The 19,114-nt window shown below is 42.8% G+C and overlaps 1 protein-coding gene across 1 annotated transcript; it reads right to left on the bottom strand.

Annotated features, from left to right (window-relative positions):
* Positions 1 to 4,810: 4,810 nt before the first annotated feature.
* Positions 4,811 to 18,859, bottom strand: VKORC1L1 (vitamin K epoxide reductase complex subunit 1 like 1). Its single transcript, XM_054287045.1, has 3 exons — positions 18,652 to 18,859; positions 6,794 to 6,903; positions 4,811 to 5,870 (listed from the first exon to the last, which is right to left on the bottom strand). The coding sequence occupies exons 1-3, from the start codon at positions 18,843 to 18,845 to the stop codon at positions 5,644 to 5,646; spliced, it is 531 nt and encodes a 176-aa protein (XP_054143020.1). The 5' UTR covers positions 18,846 to 18,859; the 3' UTR covers positions 4,811 to 5,643.
* Positions 18,860 to 19,114: the final 255 nt, after the last annotated feature.

The raw sequence follows: 19,114 nt of genomic DNA, 5'->3' as shown, positions 1-19,114 counted from the left end.
CTTTTGTTTCCTCTGCTCAGCCAAGTCTGAAGGTTTCTTGTTTCCAGGCAGGAAAACAAATATTCACTTTCAAGGAGCTGAAGTTAAGAAATCCTGACTGAGGTATCTGTTTATGGCAAAAAAAATTACAAATATTACATGATACAACTCAATGCTGAACTTAAAAACAAAACCTAAGCTACTCTAAATGAACATCACATCCCTCTAAAGCAAATGAGGTTTTCCAGTTCAACTCCCCTATGAGTTAACACTACTGAGATCACAGCACACTGTCCACAGGATTGCAGAGGGGCGGAGTTTGTGCAGCTGCTCTGGCCTGGCAGGATGGATGTGTGAGAAATCCTGAGCATTCCCAGCAGCAGGAGGGGTGTGAGCCACCCAACACATCCAGCAGAGAGTTTGGAATTCCTGTTCCAGCAGCAAGGTGGAATGTTACACAGGGAGGGACTACATCAACTCAACTTGAAATCTATTTATTGTACAGTACCAAAACTGCCACTGTCAGACACAAACTGTGTCCAACAATGCCACTTCCATGTGGAAGGGCTTCCTTCATATTCAATGACACCACAGGAAGATCAGCCCAGAGGGAAATTCTGTTCCAAACCTCAGGGGCAGGGCCAGGTGTAAATAAATCCCTGTGCTGCTGCAGTGCTGTCCCCTTTAGGCCTGCACAGCAGCACTCAGCAAAACTCAGAATATTTAATCTGCAAACTTCCCAAAAGCAGCAGAACAACAACAGCAGAGGCTGCCCAAAGCATTTGGGAAGTTCCAGTTCTGGAGTTTAATTATTGGAATTCACAGATCTGGGTGAAACTGGTGCCTGTGTCAGTGCCTCAGGGAAGTGACCAAATCTGACCATATAAAGGAAATCTTTGCTTTTCTCTCGTGTGCTGGCCAAATTCTGTTCCCTTCAGAGGGGGTACACGAGGAACCAGCAGCACTTCCACCCTGCCCCAGCACAATAAGGATACAGATGTTCACTGCAGACTCCACAACAATTTTTGTTCTGTTTTTAAGGGAAAAGAAACAACACTACAGCATTCCTCACACTGTGCTAGGGCTAGATTTTCTCTAGAACTAAACCCCTAGAATATAAAACTCTATGCACAATAAAAAGATATTTGTTCAACCACACCATGGTACTGCCAACTAGCAGTGTTTGAAAGTCATTTCAACTCCATCATCCTTTAAAAACTCATTTTCTTCAATTTCAACAGACCTGACCAAAACACAGATGAGGACTTGACATTTACAAAGCAGAGCTCAGCTCAGCCCCCCCAAAATCTGAGCACACATCTGAGGGTTAATTCCTGCTTGTTCTCAGCAAACCCCTCCCCAATTCCAGGGACACTCCCAACACTTTTTCCAGGGATTTTGTGGTCTGTGGGACCAGCTTTGAGCAGCCCCAATAAAGCAGAAAGTGATAAAAACCACAAGGTTGGGGCATTTTTTTGTTTCTTTTTTTGCTTAAAGAACTGTAAACATTGAAAGCCTCAAGTCAACGCTGCTCAGCCTTTACACACAATGCTCAGGCAGACACAAAGCTGCAGGAATTCTACTGGGAAAACTGGGATCTGGGGAGAATCAAGTGCTTTAACCCTTCTACAGCTAAACACACACAAGGTCTTGGGGAAAACCACACGACTTGGTACAATTCTAGAAACAGAATTACAGTACTGACATTAAAAACAGTTTCTAAGGCTCAGACTGAGTCCAAAAAGGCCTCTGGTTGGGTTCATTCAAGCTCTTATGTTTGGACTGCATGAATGCAGCATAAGAATGATTGCAGCAAGACATCCACAGGTAATTTCTACATTTATTTTTGTTGGGTTTTTTTTTCTATTTTTTTTTATACCAAAAAAGTTATGTGCAACAAATAGAATTCGTACATATTTACATGGTTTTTTTACCTGTTAGCAAAATTGAATCCTAAACCTCCAGCAGAGAATCTCTCAGCCTATATTGAGAAAAGGAACATCTGCCCAATGACTCCTTTTTAAATGGGTGTTGGATTTGAAAGCACTGGGAATAAGTAGTTGATGGAACAGACTATACAGAACAAACACCTAATAATATTTAGGCCATGCTTAACACAGTTTTGTGGTAACAAAATACTTCAGATCTTTTCTGGACCAGTTGAAACAGCACTTAAAGCCAAGCTCTGATCTCAGCCCACATAAATGAGGAGCAGAACTGCCTGAAGCACCTCACCAACCTCCTGAGACCACAGCAGCACAAAAATGCCAACCCAGCATCCAGAAACCTCCTCAGCAGAGATCTGCTGTCACTGCAGAATCCAAAGGTGCTCAGCAATGTTTCATTGGCCTCACAAATGTTTCACTGGGAGAAATTTCCGGGAATATTCATTTCCTCCCTGGCCTTAAAGAGTAGCAAGTACCTTACAGTAAGAGGATTTCAGGAATGGTTAATTCCTAAGCAGGGTTGGGATGAGGTTTTGTTGCCTTTCCAATCTGCCCCTCACTGTGAAATTTCCAACTCAGAATATTCCATGATCCTAAAGGAATTTTGGGATTCTGAGAGAGCCAAAGAGGGGCAGGAATATCCCAGATTCAGAACCTCTGTTTGGATACTGTGAATTTTATCCCTTCCATTCTCCTGAGTGCTGAAACCACAACAAGGATCTCTGTAACCCCCTGTCCCTTGCCAGCCCAAATATCATTTACCTGCCTTTACCCAGACTCCTGCACCCTGGAGAAATTTTAGGATTTGCCTTTGGATTTGGAAGGACAAAACCAGTATCAAGCACACATTTGCCACCACATTTTGGCTGGGGCAGGCAGGGAGGCACAGCTGCACTCCTGATTTCAATCACAACCCATTTTACTGGAAGGAAAATGCTGTTTCTATCATTGGGAGCAGCAAGGAAAGAGTCAAAAGAACTGGAAGCAGAAAGGTCCAAATTTCTCCTGCTAAGATAATTCTGCCCTTTATTCAGGCCAACTGCATTTCTGAAGCACGAGAGAGAAAGAGAAGAAATCAGGGCCCATTTCTAGCAAATCACTTCCAGTAAAAAGGAACTGCAAGGGAAGCACACAAGACAAGAGAGTTCACAATTAAGGATCAGATTTGCAAAGCTGTGCACAAAAAGTGTGGCTGCAAATTCTCCCAGAGCCCAAACTCCAGCTCCATTTGCTCCCTATGTGCACACTAACACGGACTGCTGAAAATCTGGCCCTAAACATTTTTACTAAACAAACTGAATCAACAGACTATGCCCACACAAACAAGCACAAGACACAGTGAAGTTAAGTCAACACCAATACTTTCAGTTGATGAGGCTTTTTTTTCCTCTTTTTTTCCCAGAATTGGACCAAGTACTCATGGATTAGACTTGTCTCCACGGCTGCTTGCTCTGAGACAGGAGCAACTTTGAGGCAGCACATGTTCACCTCTTCCTTGGATGAAAAAAAGATCTTTAGTGTAGATCACAGGAATGCACTGAAATAAAATCTATACAACACATTAAACACTGCTACTGCCTCAGGGCTTGGGAGAGAACAGAGCCAAGCCTTGAGGGACCAATTCAACATCATTCATTCCCCTTAATATCGAAGTGGAAGGCATTTGAGAGACAGAACTAAACATCAAGACAAGCTTTAACTATACTCTGGTCAATACAAAACTCATTTAATGGATTGTTGGCTAAAACTGTCAGACGAGGGACAAGTCATTTAGTGTTACATGCAACAGATGTTACTCACACCACACAACTCTGTACAGAAAAGCAGTTTCCACCTCCACCCTTGGTGCAAACCAGAATTACTTCAGTAGTAATTTCAATATTAATTTTGTGAATTTGATCTCCAACCTTGTTTTGCTCTATGGAAACACTGCTTGTTTCACAGTCAAGTTTATCCTTAGTGTTTAAAATCACCTACAATGGAAGTGTCTCTCTGACATTCGTGTTTGAGGATGAAAATGCTAAAAGGAGTTAAATTATTCTTTAAATAAATGGGTATGCAGTTGGACTTGTTCATATTTCGAACTGACAAGGGCAAAAAGCAGCACAGCACCAATTACAGAAAGTAGCTGAACCCACACATTTTGGTGTCACACAGTCTGAAACACAAATATTTCACTTTTCCAAATCACATCAACCTTTTAAATTAAACTGAAAACAATACTGCTACCACTTCTCAGTCTAAAAACTAAACCCAGATCTCTTAATACTCTTCTATCCCCAGCAAGTTTGCTGAGAATTTTGTTTGTTCATTTTTAAAGCAAGGACACTTCTGCCTGCCAAGTTCAACACAAAGTATTTGGTTTAAGATTTGAAGACAGAAGGCACTTTTAACATTCAGCCTTAGAATACTGAGTGCAGAAACAATGTGTACAATTTTGTTCCTTTGTTTAAATCTGCAGTTTAATATTTTTTTTTTCCCCAATTAGTTCTTAGAAAGAGCAATGATAGCACTATATCACATTTCATTTTCAGGAGCACATTGACTTACTTATCCCATTAAACAGGTTGCCCTTCCAAGAGATCTCTGTGTGTGTCAGGCCTAAAGTTCATTTCCCAATATAGCACAAAGCAAAGATCCTGACCAAGATCAATTAAGGAACTGCTTTTTCAGTGCACTGCTTGGTTATCCTGCTCACTCAGTGGTTTCCACTGCAAATTGCAATTCTATACTGCAGCATTCACAGAACATCAAACATTAGTAACACTGGCTGGCTGAGCACAGCTTCAAATGGAACAGCTCTGCTTGGAAATGGAGTCCTTTCAAAGAACACTTCATCCAACCCCCAGTCTGCAAATCAGCTTTCCATTGACCACATCAAGCTATTTTTGTTCTGTACAGAAATTAATGAGGTTGTCGTTTAATCAACATACTTCAGGTTTCAGCTTTAATTCCATTTTTGTTACTGGAGACAAAAAAAAAAAAAAAAAAAAAGGAAAAAAAAAAAGAAGAAAAAATGGAACCAACCCCAAGCATCATTCTTGTGAAAGCACAACAGTGAGAGCAGCAACTCCATGTTCTTTAGAGGTCACTTCTTCCATCGTGTCAGTCGACTCTGAGCTGAACCCTCTGACAGCTCCTAACCAAACCCATGGGACAGTGAGTTCTCCAGGGATGAAACCAAGAGTTCTAATTTTATTTACAGTATAAGTCCTAGTCAAATCTAAGTCCATCAGCTAAAAAAAAAAAAAAAAAAAAAAGAAAAAAAAAAAGAAAAAAATACACTTACTGTAAACATGGCAACATTAAATATGGTGATGCTAGTCTAGAATATTTCATGTCATGATCACATCTTGTTATACCTGAATTTATATACAGGATATTTTATAGCAAGTGTTACCCACTTCACAAGTGGAGGGGGAAGAGAGAGAGAGAGTCTAGGTTTTGCTGTGGCTAAAACTCCTTCAAAGTAAAGTTAAAGCTTGTCTTTGATTGTTATAGAGCTTTCTTTCATAACCACATTGAAACTGAAGATTAGCACAGAGAAATTATCTGGGGCCCCTTGAAATTTATCATTCAAAATTTCCATTATGATTCTTGTTGGGGGGGAAAAGAGAGGGGCAAAAAAGTGTCTGATATGGAGAATAAAAAAATTACTGCAAAATAAACTTAATGGAAGTTGGGTCTTCAGACTGTCAGTCAAAAGTTCCAGCAGGGGTTATTCCTGTTTGGGTTGGAGTTGCCTCTTCCAGGCCTCGTTCAAATAAACTAGTCGTTTGTAGTTGATGATAAAGAGAATGAAGTTCAGCAAATATGTGAGCACGCAGACAATGCAAAATTCCTTCAGCACGAAGTACAGAATGTATGCCAAGTACAGGGACCCTACTACAGACACTATGGAGGATGTCATGAGGATCAGAGCTGCTACTGCACTTGCTGTCATACCTGCAACAAGAGAGACAGAGTTACTCATCCCTCTCCACACAGAGCAAAACTCAATTCAAACTCAGCCACTCAGCAAGAGTTACACAAAATTTTGGTTAAAATAACACCTGGGTATTTGGAGAGGAGCAAAACTGAATTCAAACTGAGCCACTCAGCAACAGTTACACAAAATTCTGGTTAAAATGCCACCTGGTATTTGGAGAGGAGCAAAACTGAATTCAAACTCAGCTACACAGCAAGAGTTACACAAAATTCTAGTTAAAATGCCACTGAAATAAAATCTATACAACACATTAAACGCTGCTACTGCCTCAGGGCTTGGGAGAGAACAGAGTCAAGCCTTGAGGGACCAATTCAACATCATTCATTTGGGTATTCATTGGGTATTTGGAGAGGAGTATCTAAGGTTCTGTCTGACAGCCCTGTGATAAGGAGTGTGTGTAGGATTAACCATCCTCATATTCCTGAGTTACAGGAAAATACGTGGTCAGGTTATTTCTGTCAGGATTAACAGCTTTGTAGCAAAGCACAGAGTTACTAAGAAATATATAAAATTATATTTCATGCACTTTTTTGCCTGCTCTCTCCATTACTCCTCCAAAACTTGCCCATTCCATTTTTATTCCCTCTCTTTCCCACCATGCAATCCAATGCCAAATTTACTGGAGCGAAAATACCAGCACAGAAACTGTCTTCACACTTGGATTATTAATAGCATATCAGGAGAAAATGCAATTACTCTTGTTATCAGTTGGGTTTTAAGCCCTTTGGACAGATGTATCATCAGAGTGCTGCTAAAAAAACCCCCAAGATATAAAATCAGAAGCATTTATCTGGTTTCCTGCAGATTGTGCAATGGATATTGCTCTCCTCCTCCATCCCCACAGCCCTGCTTGGAGGCTCTGAAGTGAATGAATACTTACCAAGTAGCATTTGTAGTATATAAAACACCAGGCCAAAAACACTGTTGGACTGATTTATTGCACTGTCCTTCCCAAAGATGGAACCCAAGAGACCGAATCCTCGACCCCATCTGTAAAACAGGGAAACTAATTAACTCTGATTTGCCCACCTCCTGCTTTCCTGCAGCATTTCCACTTCAGGGCTCCTGGGGAAAGAAAAGAACACAAATTCTGACATGATTTATGTGGTGTTCTTCTGGAAAACCAAGCAGTAACAGGGGGAGCACTGGGCACAGCTTTAGACCACACCTTGCTGATTGAAGCTGTTTGACACACCAGGAACTGCTGAGGGAAATTCACTGAACACCAGCTCTGCTTCCCAAGGAGTTTGGAGCTGCTTTGTCACATAAACATTTCCTTCCCCCAGTGACAGCTTTAGCAGCTCTCTGCACTGTGACAGCGTTCACAGGGGTCTGAGGATGAGGGAAGAGATGAGGATCTGACTCCATGTTTCACAAGGCTGATTTATTATTTTATGATATATATTACATTAAAACTATACTAAAAGAACAGAAGAGAAGGTTTCCTCTCAGAAGGCTGGCTAAGAATAGAAAGGAATGAATAACAAAGGTTTATGGCTTGGACAAAGAGTCTGAGCCAGCTGACTGTGATTGGCCATTAATTAGAAACAACCACAAAGACCAATCACAGATGCACCTTTGCATTCCACAGCAGCAGATAATCATTATTTATATTTTGTTCCCGAGGCCTCTCAGCTTCTCAGGAGGAAAAATCCTAAGGAAAGGATTTTTCATAGAAGATGTCTGTGACACTGCACCACAGTCAATTGGACACAAGGTCACTACAAAGCTGAGGCAAGGATTTGTTCCACTCCCTTTGTCTGCATCAGAGCAGGAGAAGAATCAGGACATAAATCTGCACCTCAGGAGGAACCCAAATCTGTCAAGCACACGAGCTGAGCATGGCACCATCACAAGATCCCCAGCCCTTGTTTGTGGGAGCTCTTGCACAGTGTGACACTTCGAACCAACACCTGAAATCCCTACAAAGTGACTTTCGACTTTGCAGTGATGAGGCAGAAAGCAGCACAAGCCCTACAAAAGGAGGAGGAAAGATTAAATTAGCAATTGTGTTTGTGCCAGAAACCATTAATTCCATGCCCTAAGGCAGATCATGCCATTATTTGTAAAAAGCAAAGTGAGAACCCTATTTATTAGTGTCACTTGAAAATATGAAGTTATTTTGTTACTCTGAGGTAATTTAACTCACAAGAGCACACTGGGATATCTGCCAGCAGATTTTTGGAGCATCAAGCCAAGCAAACAAATGAAAGGTTTGCTTCACATTAGCAAGGTAAAAAAGTGCCAGTCCTCATCCTGCTGCAGCAGGAACTCCAAGGAAGTGCAATTTTAGGAATTTCCTGTCCTAGGTTCAGTTTTCAGGAAGTTTCCTGTCCTAGAGGCAATGGCCCTGCTAACACAGCTCAGGTGTGTCCCTGCTCATGGCAGGAATGGTGCTGGTGTCACTCACCCCACATCAAAACAGTTTTCCCACAGAAAGAGCCACCACAATGAGGACAATTTAAGACTTTCTAGTCTCACAGCCATCTGTGCAAAACTCATTATTTTAATTGCAGCCTAAGTTTGAATTTGCTATTAATACTCTTGTGCTCTTCTCCCCAAGAAACCCAGCAGGTCCCAGTTCTTAGAAAGCAGATTTACTGTACAAACAGTTAAAAATTAAACATTTTCAGCTAATTTGGTCTCAAATCTTTAAAAGTGGAACTTTTGTGCCAATATTAAGCTTCAAGGCAGCACAGACAATGCTTTTCCAGCACTGGGGACAGAGCCTCAGCATCCCAGAGGTGCCAGGAAAAGCAGAGCAGAACTGCCTGGATCTCTGCTCTCACCCCAGAGCAGCTCTGGGGCTGTGGAAGTTACAAAGAATTACAAAAAATCTCAGTTATGGTGAGATTTCCTCCCACACCTCAAAGGTTATCTGGATTTTAAGTGAGAAATGTTAATTTTTTTAGCCTTCCTGATGGTCACAGCACATGTAACAATTGTCTTGTGGTGTCCAAATTCCAAAGGCTGAATTAAAGAGCCACACAAATACATTAAAGAAATTATCATAGTAGTATATAAAACTACTTTAGTATATATACTTTAGTAGTATATACTACTAAAACGACATAGTTCTATATAAAACTACTACTTTCTACATTTAATAGCTTATATTTATTTTTCTATATTATTACATTTATAGATGCTTCAGCCTGACATGCCCAAGTTCAGTTTATTGTTAAGAATTCATGTCAAGGTGACATTAAAATGATTTGAACACATTCAGGTTTTCTTGCACAACCCAAAGCAAGGCAAAGGTTCAGCATCAGCCCAACTCCAACCAAGGGCAGGATGCTGAATCCAGCCCTACCTGAGTGCTCTCACATCCTGAGATCTGTCTGAGAGCAGCTTAAAAGATCAGAAATGGCATTTTACAGGACTTGAAATATCAGAAATGGCATTTTACAGGACTTAAAAATATCAGAAATGGCATTTTACAGAACTTGAAATATCAGAAATGGCATTTTACAGAACTTAAAATATCAGAAATGGCTTTTACAGACCCTGACCCTGCAGGACAATAATCAAATGTTGCCAGAGGAGGGATAATGAGTCCCAGCCCTTCCCAGAGTCAGAGTCCTGGACTGATCTGTGCAGAGCTGCAAGGTCAGAGCACAGGGAAAGCTTTTTCCACATGCAGGAGTTCATTAAGTGTCTTGTTGGCCTTGTAGCAGCTTTGAGGACATCAAGTATTAAATTTCAGCCCATGGAGTTCAGGTCTAATCTCACATCTTATTCCACACACTTGGAGCCAGCTCAGCAGCCTGGGCTTTAGCACAGAACACTTTTCCCAGCCTTATAAGGTTTGGAGTGGGAGCAAGTGTTCTGCATCAAATGAAAAGCAAAATATTTATACTTTATAGATTTACTTTGTATATTCCCATTCCCATCTCATTTCCCTGCTGAAAAGTCTAAATTGTCTCCTAATTTTGTTAACATTGTAAAACTCACAATGAACCAGGAACTTCTGCCAGCAAGTGGAGGAAGGATGAAACCTGAGTAGAGAGTGTTCATTTTCTCACCAGACTCAGGTGTGAATTGCCTGATTGATGAAAACTTCAAAGCCTAAAAAAATATGGCAAACAAATAGCAAGAAGAAAGTCCTAATAGCAAGATAAGAAAAAAAAAAAAAAACCAAAAAAACTCAGAAGTATTTAATGCAACCTGCATTTTACAAAAAACCTAATTTAGAAGAAGTGTTATCATTTGTATTATTATTTTTTGGTACAGAATGTAAACAAAATGACCTGCAGGGTGTACAGAGCTGCTTGCAGAGCAGGATAAAAGCAGAGCCTGATTTCTGCTGCTTGTCCTGCCTCTGCCTGGTGGCTCCATCCCTGAGGAGCAGCAGCTCCGTGCTGAGATCCAGGTCACTGTCACCCGAGGTGACTCAGAGCTCTGTGACACACTCAGGGGCCAAACCCACTCTCACCACACCCCAGTTTCGCTGCTATTAAAAATCAAAAGCAATCTCAGCTAATTACAAGGAACAAACCTTTAAGGTATCTTTGTAACTCTGTTTCCCTCCCTATCTGCGTGTACCACTCTGAATGTTCTTTAAAATGTTAAAAAGTGATTCAAGAAACGGAAAATGAAGTGATTCATCTCCTTTCCCAACATCTACAATTGAACACTGCAGTGATTTTCTTTTATCAAAAGGAGGTTTAGAAATTTTATCATCCACCCTCTAAACAATGCCCCTTTTGGTTTGAGGTCCTTCACAAGGCTCAGCAATGTTGCATTTTCAGAAGTTTGAAGCAGTATTTGTGTGCAATTGTTACTTCTTAACAGGAAGACAAAAAGAATTGAAGTCACTGTGCTCCACAAGTGATGTACCTCCAATAAAATCCGACACTTTTACATCACTAAAATAATTTCAATCTCTTTTGCACAATTATGAACATCCTCTGTGGTCCAAAACAGGACACACTTGAAACATTTTAACATAATTTAGCAGAGAAAATGCTAAAAGGGAACACAAGAACCTCATTTAGTCCACCAGCATCTCAAACACTTTAGAGGACAAGCAAACACCCTTCCAGTTTAACAAGTTACAAGTTCTGAGCTGTCAGCACTAGCTCCAAAAGCAGCAGAATTCCAATCCTGCCAAACCCACCAAGTCAAACAAAACAAGCAGAAAGTGTTTGTTTAGCCAGGAGCTGGATCAGTGTCCCCCTGTAGGAAATGCTGGAGTGTTTCTGCAGCCACCCCAGCTCTCACAGCTGCCTGCAGAAGTTTTGAACAATTTTATCAAAGATAATTCCCAAGAATGATCCTTCCTTGGCCTCCACTGTCCTGAAGTGTGATGGTGTTCACAGGGGTCCGAGGATGAGGGCTCTGGTTCAGATCAGGGGGACCTTGGTTTCTCATCTCTCACAGCAGTTGCTGCAGGACACCCAGGCCCTAAGGATTGATTACAAACTACCCTAAACCTATCAATGAGTGGTTGTCCCTAAATCAGGAAGGTTTAGATCCTGTCCTGCACCCTCATTAATAAAAGACTGGACCATTAACATTGGGGATTAGACTTTTTTTTATAAACCCATCAAACCCTTGGCCCTTGAGAACTTCTCTCAACCCATCAAGACATCACTGTGACCGTGCTCACAGGAGTCTGAGGATGAGGGAAGAGATGAGGATCTGACTCCATGTGTCAGAAGGCTTGATTTATTATTTTATGATATATATTACATTAAAACTATACCAAAAGAATAGAAGAAAGGATTTCATCAGAAGGTTAGCTGAGAATAGAAAAGGAAAGAATGATAACAAAGGTTTGTGGCTTGAAGAGACAGTCCAAGCCAGCTGAGTGTGATTGGCCATTAATTAGAAACAACCAACATGAGCCAAATCCCAGATGCACCTGTTGCATTCCACAGCAGCAGATAATCAATGTTTACATTTTGTTCCTGAGGCCTCTCAGCTTCTCAGGAGGAAAAATCCTAAGGAAAGGATTTTCCATAACATGTCATGGTTACACCTAAGGATCAGCTGAAACTCCTGAACTGGGGTTTCACCTGCACCAACCCTTGGCAGCCTCCCCTGAGGCCTTCCTGGCTTCCCAAATGTTTTCTGAGCATTTCTGACCTCAACCACCAGCCCTGGTGATGAGCAGAACCCCATCCCCTGGATTTCACCTGGAAAGCCCCTGGTTTTTATGCCCAGAACTTCACTAATTCCTGTATTTCCATTTTAACATGGAAAGAACCCCACTGGCTCAGGACAGCTCCAGCATGCCTTGAAAAAGGATAAAATTCCCAGGTCCCATCATTCCAGTGTCCCCAAGGACTGCTTGGAAATGCAAACAAATCCCTCAGGGGACCAGATTATTCAAAGGCTTCTCTGATCCCAAATCTGCATTTGTGCAGCAGCTTTGCCAACACAATTCTCTCTCAGTTGTTGGGTTTGGTGCAAAAGGGCAAAGAATAACAAAGATTCTGTACTCAAACTGCAAGGAAAGGACTCAAATTTGGGTGGTTTTGGGTAGCAGTAGTAATTACTTAAGCAGTAGTTGCTTCCTCTCATTTCAGGATTATTTCTCACCCCATGAGCATTATTTTGTTATCAACACCAAGCACCCCTTACCACTTTGTAACCTAGAGGAAACAATAAATCTAATTTTATCAAAACCAAAAATTGATAAGTGATGTGCACATTTCCTTAAGCACCACTGGATTTCTGAGATAATTCCTGGTCCAGAATGAAAGTTCTCAGAGGGGAGCAGAGCTCACCCCCTGCCTTCAGTGAAAAGCTCAGAGAAAGGTCAAAGGATCCGGAGCAGGTTAAGAAACTTGGGTTGCAGCTTCTTTCCAGCTTCACCAGAGGATTTTGGATTAAAACTAATTCACGATTTGTAACCTTGAGGAAACAATAAATCTAGTTTTATCAAAAACAAAAAGTACAAAGAACTACACTTGATAAGTGATGTGCATATTTCCTTAAACACCACTGGATTTCTGAGATAATTCCTGGTCCAGAATGAAAGTTCTGAGAGGGGAGCAGAGTTCACCCCCTGCCTTCAGAAAAAAGCTCAGAGAAAGGTCAAAGGATCCGGAGCAGGTTAAGAAACTTTGGTTGCAGCTTCTTTCCAGCTTCACCAGAGGATTTTGGATTAAATCTAATTCATGGCTTCAAGGCCACTCTTAACAGTTTTAATAAATTAAGTAAAAGCCTTCAATTAGAAGCCACAAAAAAGAAGATTAAAAATTCCCATTTGTAAACTTGCCAGGAGTGCTCAAAAATGTTGATACACTTAATTTCATGTTTAAATCTATTAGCAGCATTTAGCATAACCAAATGAGGCTTTCTTCTCTATATCCTCCAGCTCTGCTTCAGATAGAGTCTGTAAAAACTCTCAGTGTCTAGATCAGCAAAATATTAAGCAGACAGTGGATAATTATTAAATATAATTATTTTATAGCAGCCTTTACAGAAGCTCTGGCTATTCAAGATATAAACCAACAGCACTGATTCTTTCCTTAATAATCTTTTCTATTAAGCTACCATAAATGAAGCCCAAGTTTGAATTATAAGCACTTTGTTAAATTTACTGTGCACCAGGCAGAATAATTCCTAGCCCTATTAGAAATTCCAGTCGAGCTGGAAATGATATATTTATGAAAAGCAAAAATTAACATGTTTGTGTGAGCACTGTAAGGATGGAAAATAAAAGATTACCACAGCAGGGGCACTGCTGTGTTTTACAAAAATGTGCCTCAGTCAGTAAGTGTTGTATCAGTATTAAACTATCAATTTTCTACCAGAAAGATGGAAAAAAAACCCAAAATATTTGAGTTCTGCAGCTTTAAGAGCAACTTTAAAATCCAAGCTGGTTCCTACCAGCATTCCTGGCACCCTCCCCTGTGCAGCCCATGGAATCAGCTCTGGATGCTCCCAGCTCACCCCCTGTGCCAGCCCTGAGCTCTGCCTGCAGTGCCAGCCCAGCTGGGGACAAGGGACAGAGAACCTTTGGCTGCCAGGGCAGGGCTTCCCTTCAGCAGTGACTCTGGGCTCCCCTCCCCTCCCCTGTGGCACCAATTTGGCTCCTCCAATTTCTCCCTGCCCAATTCCAAACCAGAGATTTTCCAAGCTTCCCTCAGACAGCAAACCCAGTGAATCCAGAATCCCTTTTTCTTCTCCTAACACCTTACACCACTCACTAACACTAAACATATCTGGATATTTGCTTGCAGGTGCAGCAATGAGAAAAAAAGCTCCTGGGATATCAGGAATTTATTGCTATAAATGTGAATAACTGCTAGATGATGTTCTTTAATTGGAATTAGGCAAACCTGACAGACAAGAAGTTTACAGGAGTGACCCACAACAGAACATCAGCTTGGGGAGTTTTCTCCATGTCCCATTTCCTTGGACACTGGGGTTGTTTTTGGCACTTTGATCCCTGTAAAGATGCACCAGAGCAGTTCTAGCAAGGTGTGCTCTGTTGAAAACCAGCACAGGGCAGTTTCACCTGCAATTCACACCCACTCTGCAGAGGAACAGCTCTACAGCAGCACAAACAGAACACAGGGTGTAAATTCAGTGTTTAAAGTGATTTATGGATGTGGCAGAACCATACAATAACACTACACTGCACTGAATTTGGCTCCTCCAATTTCTCCCTGCCCAATTCCAAACCAGAGATTTTCCAAGCTTCCCTCAGACAGCAAACCCAGTGAATCCAGAATCCCTTTTTCTTCTCCTAACACCTTACACCACTCACTAACACTTGCAGCTGAAAACCTCAAACATATCTGGATATTTGCTTGCAGGTGCAGCAATGAGAAAAAAAACTCCTGGGATACCAGGAATTTATTGCTATAAATATGAATAACTGCTACATAGCGTTCTTTAATTGGAATTAAGCAAACCTGATAGACAAGAAGTTTATAGGAGTTGCCTCACAACAGACCATCAGTTTAGGGAGTTTTCTCCATGTCCCATTTCCTTGGACACTGGGGTTGTTTTTGGCACTTTGATCCCTGTAAAGATGCACCAGAGCAGTTCTGGCAAGGTGTGCTCTGCTGAGAAACCAGCACGGGGCAGTTTCACCTGCAGTTCTTAGAGCAATTCACACCCACTCTGCAGAGGAACAGCTCTACAGCAGCACAAACAGAACACAGGGTGTAAATTCAGTGTTTAAAGTGATTTATGGATGTGGCAGAACTATAAAATAACACTACACCTGCCACAGGCCACCCTTTCAGAGCTGCCCACAACACACCCCACATGAAACAGGCATTTTCAGGTGAATATTTTGGTGCATCCACAGAAACACAAAGTGGATGTGCAATTTTATTATAGAGGAAAGTGTCCCCACCCATGGCAGGGGCTGGGACAAGATGACCTTGAAGGTCCCTTCCAACCCAAACCATTCTGCCACATCAGAATTTTCCACAACTGTCCAAAGTGCCTCAAACACAAGACTCCAATCCAAAACTCTGCCCATGAACAGAACAGGGAATTCCTGAAATACCAATGACATGCAGCTTCTCAAAATGCTATTTTCATTCTAGAACTCCTTCAGCAATCAGGCAAAGATCAATATTGACTATTGCCAAACCCCTTCAGTGACGCAGCTGCAAATATTGCTAAAGATACCCAGGTGCCCTTTGCTCATTTGTGCTGCTGTCTTGAGGCTCTCACAGCATTCATTAATGCATGCCAGGCTGCTAAAGTCATTCAAAACCTCTCATTTATCCTCCAATTCATCAAGGCACAAAGGAAAAATGGATTAGCAGATCCCAAAAATCTCTCAGGGCATGGAAAAGAGCAAAGCCAAAGGCTCTGAGTCTCTGCATTACCACTTAAAGGTCACATTTTATTTCAAGCTGGAGCATGACCTGTAGGACTTGAAATGAGTTTTATTACTTTAATTCCCACTGTGAAAATACAGCAAGACCAAAAATATTTTTCAGTGGAAAACTATTGTCTAGTTTATAAATAAGTCATTCTTGACCCTTAATAATTCTCAGCTATCAGACAGCAATTAATTTAAAACAAATACAGCAATTAGGGAGGTATTGCCCTAATACCTGCCATTATCAGCCACTCCTTAGCAAATTTTATTTTTAAACTATTTCCTGAACTTTCCCCTTGATAAAAATTTGAAATATGCTGACCATTCATGTTTTGGGTAAGGGATACTGGGCAGGGATCTCCCCAACATAACCTTCTGCATGAGTCAGGCTCTGATAGGAGATTTTCTGTGCTCCTCCCTCTGCATGCTGGCACTCTTTACATTTCTGCTCTTGCTCTTGTGCCAAAGCCAGATCTGGCTTAAAAGCAAGACTTGGAAATACCAACAGCTGGTGAAAAAAACTCCGCCCAAAATACCAGAAAAAGTCAGCTCAGGAAGGAATAAACTAATTTATTCTAATTATTCTATGCATTTAAAATGAATCCTAACAGCATTAAGTGCTTTTTAAAGTTCAGCTCACTCTTGGAGTCAAAACTCAAGATGTGAAGATTGCAACATTCCAAGTTCCATCAGCAATTCCAGATTGCATAAAAAGTCACATAACCCAAGGAACCATCTAAAAGCCAAAGGAGGAACAGAAGTTTCTCACCCAGTTATCTCTGCAGAGTTAGCTCTAATAATTAGCTAATCAATTAAATTCTGACTGTCAGTGTAACAGCTCAATGAGAATGTGGAAGTTAAATCTGAATTACCTGAGAAAAAGGTGGGACACAAAATAGAAACAAATCAATTCATTTTGGACTGACAGTGTAACAGCTCAATGAGAAAAGAAATGTGGAGGTTAAATCTGAACTACCTGTGAAAAAGGTGGAACACAAAACTGAAACTTTACAACTCCAGTGAAATCTAAGATGTGGTTAAAAGTTCCTTTTAGAAATGAAGTTCCTGAGAAACTTTGGTGATGTGGGAGCAAGGAACACTGACAGAGAACAGAGGATGGGAGCTGTGGCAATGTGGAAAATAAGATTTATTTCTTTCCAACTTTAATGCCTTGCCCTCCTGCATTACTTTTAAAGCAGAACTCCCCCTCTGTGTCCTGCACAGCCTGGAAAGCAAATTCTTCTCCAAATATGGTTGGAGTGAGCAGAACTTGCACGTTCCTTTTGCACAAACTCCTTTCACCACCTGCTCACACGATCACGAGCTCTCCTGGCATTTGCAGTGCTTCACTCCAGGCATGGTTCTCCTAGCAACTGCTGGCAGATCTGAGAGCATTTCATCCCCAACTCTTCACATTCTCATCCACAATTCCTCCAGCCAAGGATTCCCAGGTCTTACTCAACGTGTCAGCTGCAGCATTGCTAATGAACACTGTAATTAGCGAGCTCGGTTCCATAATTAGAAATAATTCCAATTATATCTTTAGGTAATTTCCTTCTGCCAAGTGTTCAGTAAACAGGCATCAAAACTGTGACATCCCATTCCCTGTCACAAGAGCAGCACTTGCTGCAACAACAAAATGCTGTTGGAGGACCAATTCTACACAAGAGCAGGCTCCAGTCTCTGTTATTCTCTTTTTACCCTTTTATCTGTGAGCAAAGTTAAATAAATCACTGATGAGACTCACGTGGTTTAATCTCAGCAGCCTGAGCATAACTTAATTTATATTGTTTTAATTTATCTGGTAAGTTTATTGAAGTTTTCTCCCTAGTTAGAGGCAAATTTCTCATTTCAGGCCACTTTCCAAGCAGAGATATGAACAAGCACCTTCACAAACTGAAGATGACCTGAGGCAGACAGAAAAGCGGAGTTAAAGGGTTCTCTCAACCACAATATCAGGTGGCCAGAGATACAGATCTCTGTCACACAATCTCACTTCTGTCACCACAGAAGAGGATTTAGGAAAAAGAGCTCCCTGGATGTTTTGCCTCAAAAATTTTGCAGCTTCCAGCTTGACAGAGGATGAGAATGCTCCCTCAAACTGGCTTGTTATGATGATACAGCAGTACCTCTGTAAAAACGGTGACAGTTTTGCACAGGTTACAGTGAGAGGGGGAAAAGGAAATCTCAAGTACTCATTCAGCTGAAGGCACTAACACAATAATAACAAAATTGTCATTAAAATACAGAGGAAGGATTTAATACATAGATTTGCTCAAGAACCAGATTTATACAATGACTCTCCTAACAGAAATAAGAGTCCTCAGCCTTTAAAAAACAACTGCTGAACTGGCTGGACATCTGCAAAATAAGTCAGGATTTGGACTGGGCTTGTGCTGCAGAGGCATCCGAGCCTCCCTTGAATGAAGCACTTCCTCTGGATCACCAAAGCATCTCCTGTGCTGCCAGGATTCGTCCCAGTGAAAACGCAACACAGATACTGCAATTAACGCTAACAAAGCGAGCCACCCGCAATCGCGCTTGTTTATGTTGTCCTTAACCACTGCTCACACGCACAGCACCCCACTCTGCCCGGCTTTTACCACTGAAACGCCTGTCACTCCACCTAATTGCCACTGATTACAACACAGCAATTGCGGGTGCCTCACCCTGCGGCCGTAGCGATCCCGAAAATCCCCGTTCCCACAGCGGCCCCTCAGCCCCGGGGCCGCCCCACACCGGGAGGACTGCCCCGTCCCCGCCTGCCCCGGCCCCTCCGTGCCCCCGCCCGGCCCGCAGCCCCTCCGAGCACCGGCCCGGCCCCCAGCACCCCCCGAAGCACCGGAGGCAGCGCTCCGGGACCCGTCCCCAGCGCTCCCGCAGCCCTCAGCCCCTTCCCCCCGCGGGGGCGGCGGCGGCTCCCACCCGCGCCTCACCTGGAGGTGATGGCGGCGGAGCAGCGCACCCGCTCGCTGAGGTCGCACAGGGCCTGGTAGTGACTGTCGCGGCCCTTCTCGCGCTCCAAGTGGCAGGCGTACAGGGACAGCAGGATGCCGGCGGCGCACACGGCGGACCGCGCCACCCGCTCCCAGCGCGGCACCGACACCCGCAGCAGGACGGGCGCCGCCATCTTGGCCCCGTCCCTCCGCCTCAGCCCGCGACGCGCGCCCGCCGCGGCCCCGCCCCGCGCACGCGCGCGATTCTCATTGGCCGGCCGCGCACGCGCGCGCACCGCTCATTGGTCGGCCGGGCGGGCGCGCCACAACCCCCTCCCCATTTCCCCCGCGCTGGCCACGCCCCTTCGCCGCTCGCGCCGGACGTGGCGCCTCGCGACGACGTCACGTCAGGCCTGGGCGGGGGTGGGGGGGAGTGGCACGGCGCCCCCTGGCGGCCGCCGCG

Source organism: Melozone crissalis, unplaced genomic scaffold (assembly GCF_028551555.1).
Source record: "Melozone crissalis strain CALT ecotype California unplaced genomic scaffold, PUWL_Pcris_2 ptg000057l_1, whole genome shotgun sequence".
NCBI lineage: Eukaryota > Metazoa > Chordata > Aves > Passeriformes > Passerellidae > Melozone > Melozone crissalis.
Note: the sequence above shows the minus strand (reverse complement) of the source record. Positions and strands in the feature narration are given on the sequence as shown.

Excerpts from the sequence above, each read along its gene's own strand:
- VKORC1L1 (XM_054287045.1), bottom strand. The coding sequence starts at position 18,845 with ATGGCGGCGCCCGTCCTGCTGCGGGTGTCGGTGCCGCGCTGGGAGCGG. Across the intron at positions 6,904-18,651 it reads TCCGCCGCCATCACCTCCAG|ATGGGGTCGAGGATTCGGTC; the intron begins GTGAGGCGCGGG and ends CCTGTTTTACAG. Across the intron at positions 5,871-6,793 it reads TATACTACAAATGCTACTTG|GTATGACAGCAAGTGCAGTA; the intron begins GTAAGTATTCAT and ends CTCTTGTTGCAG.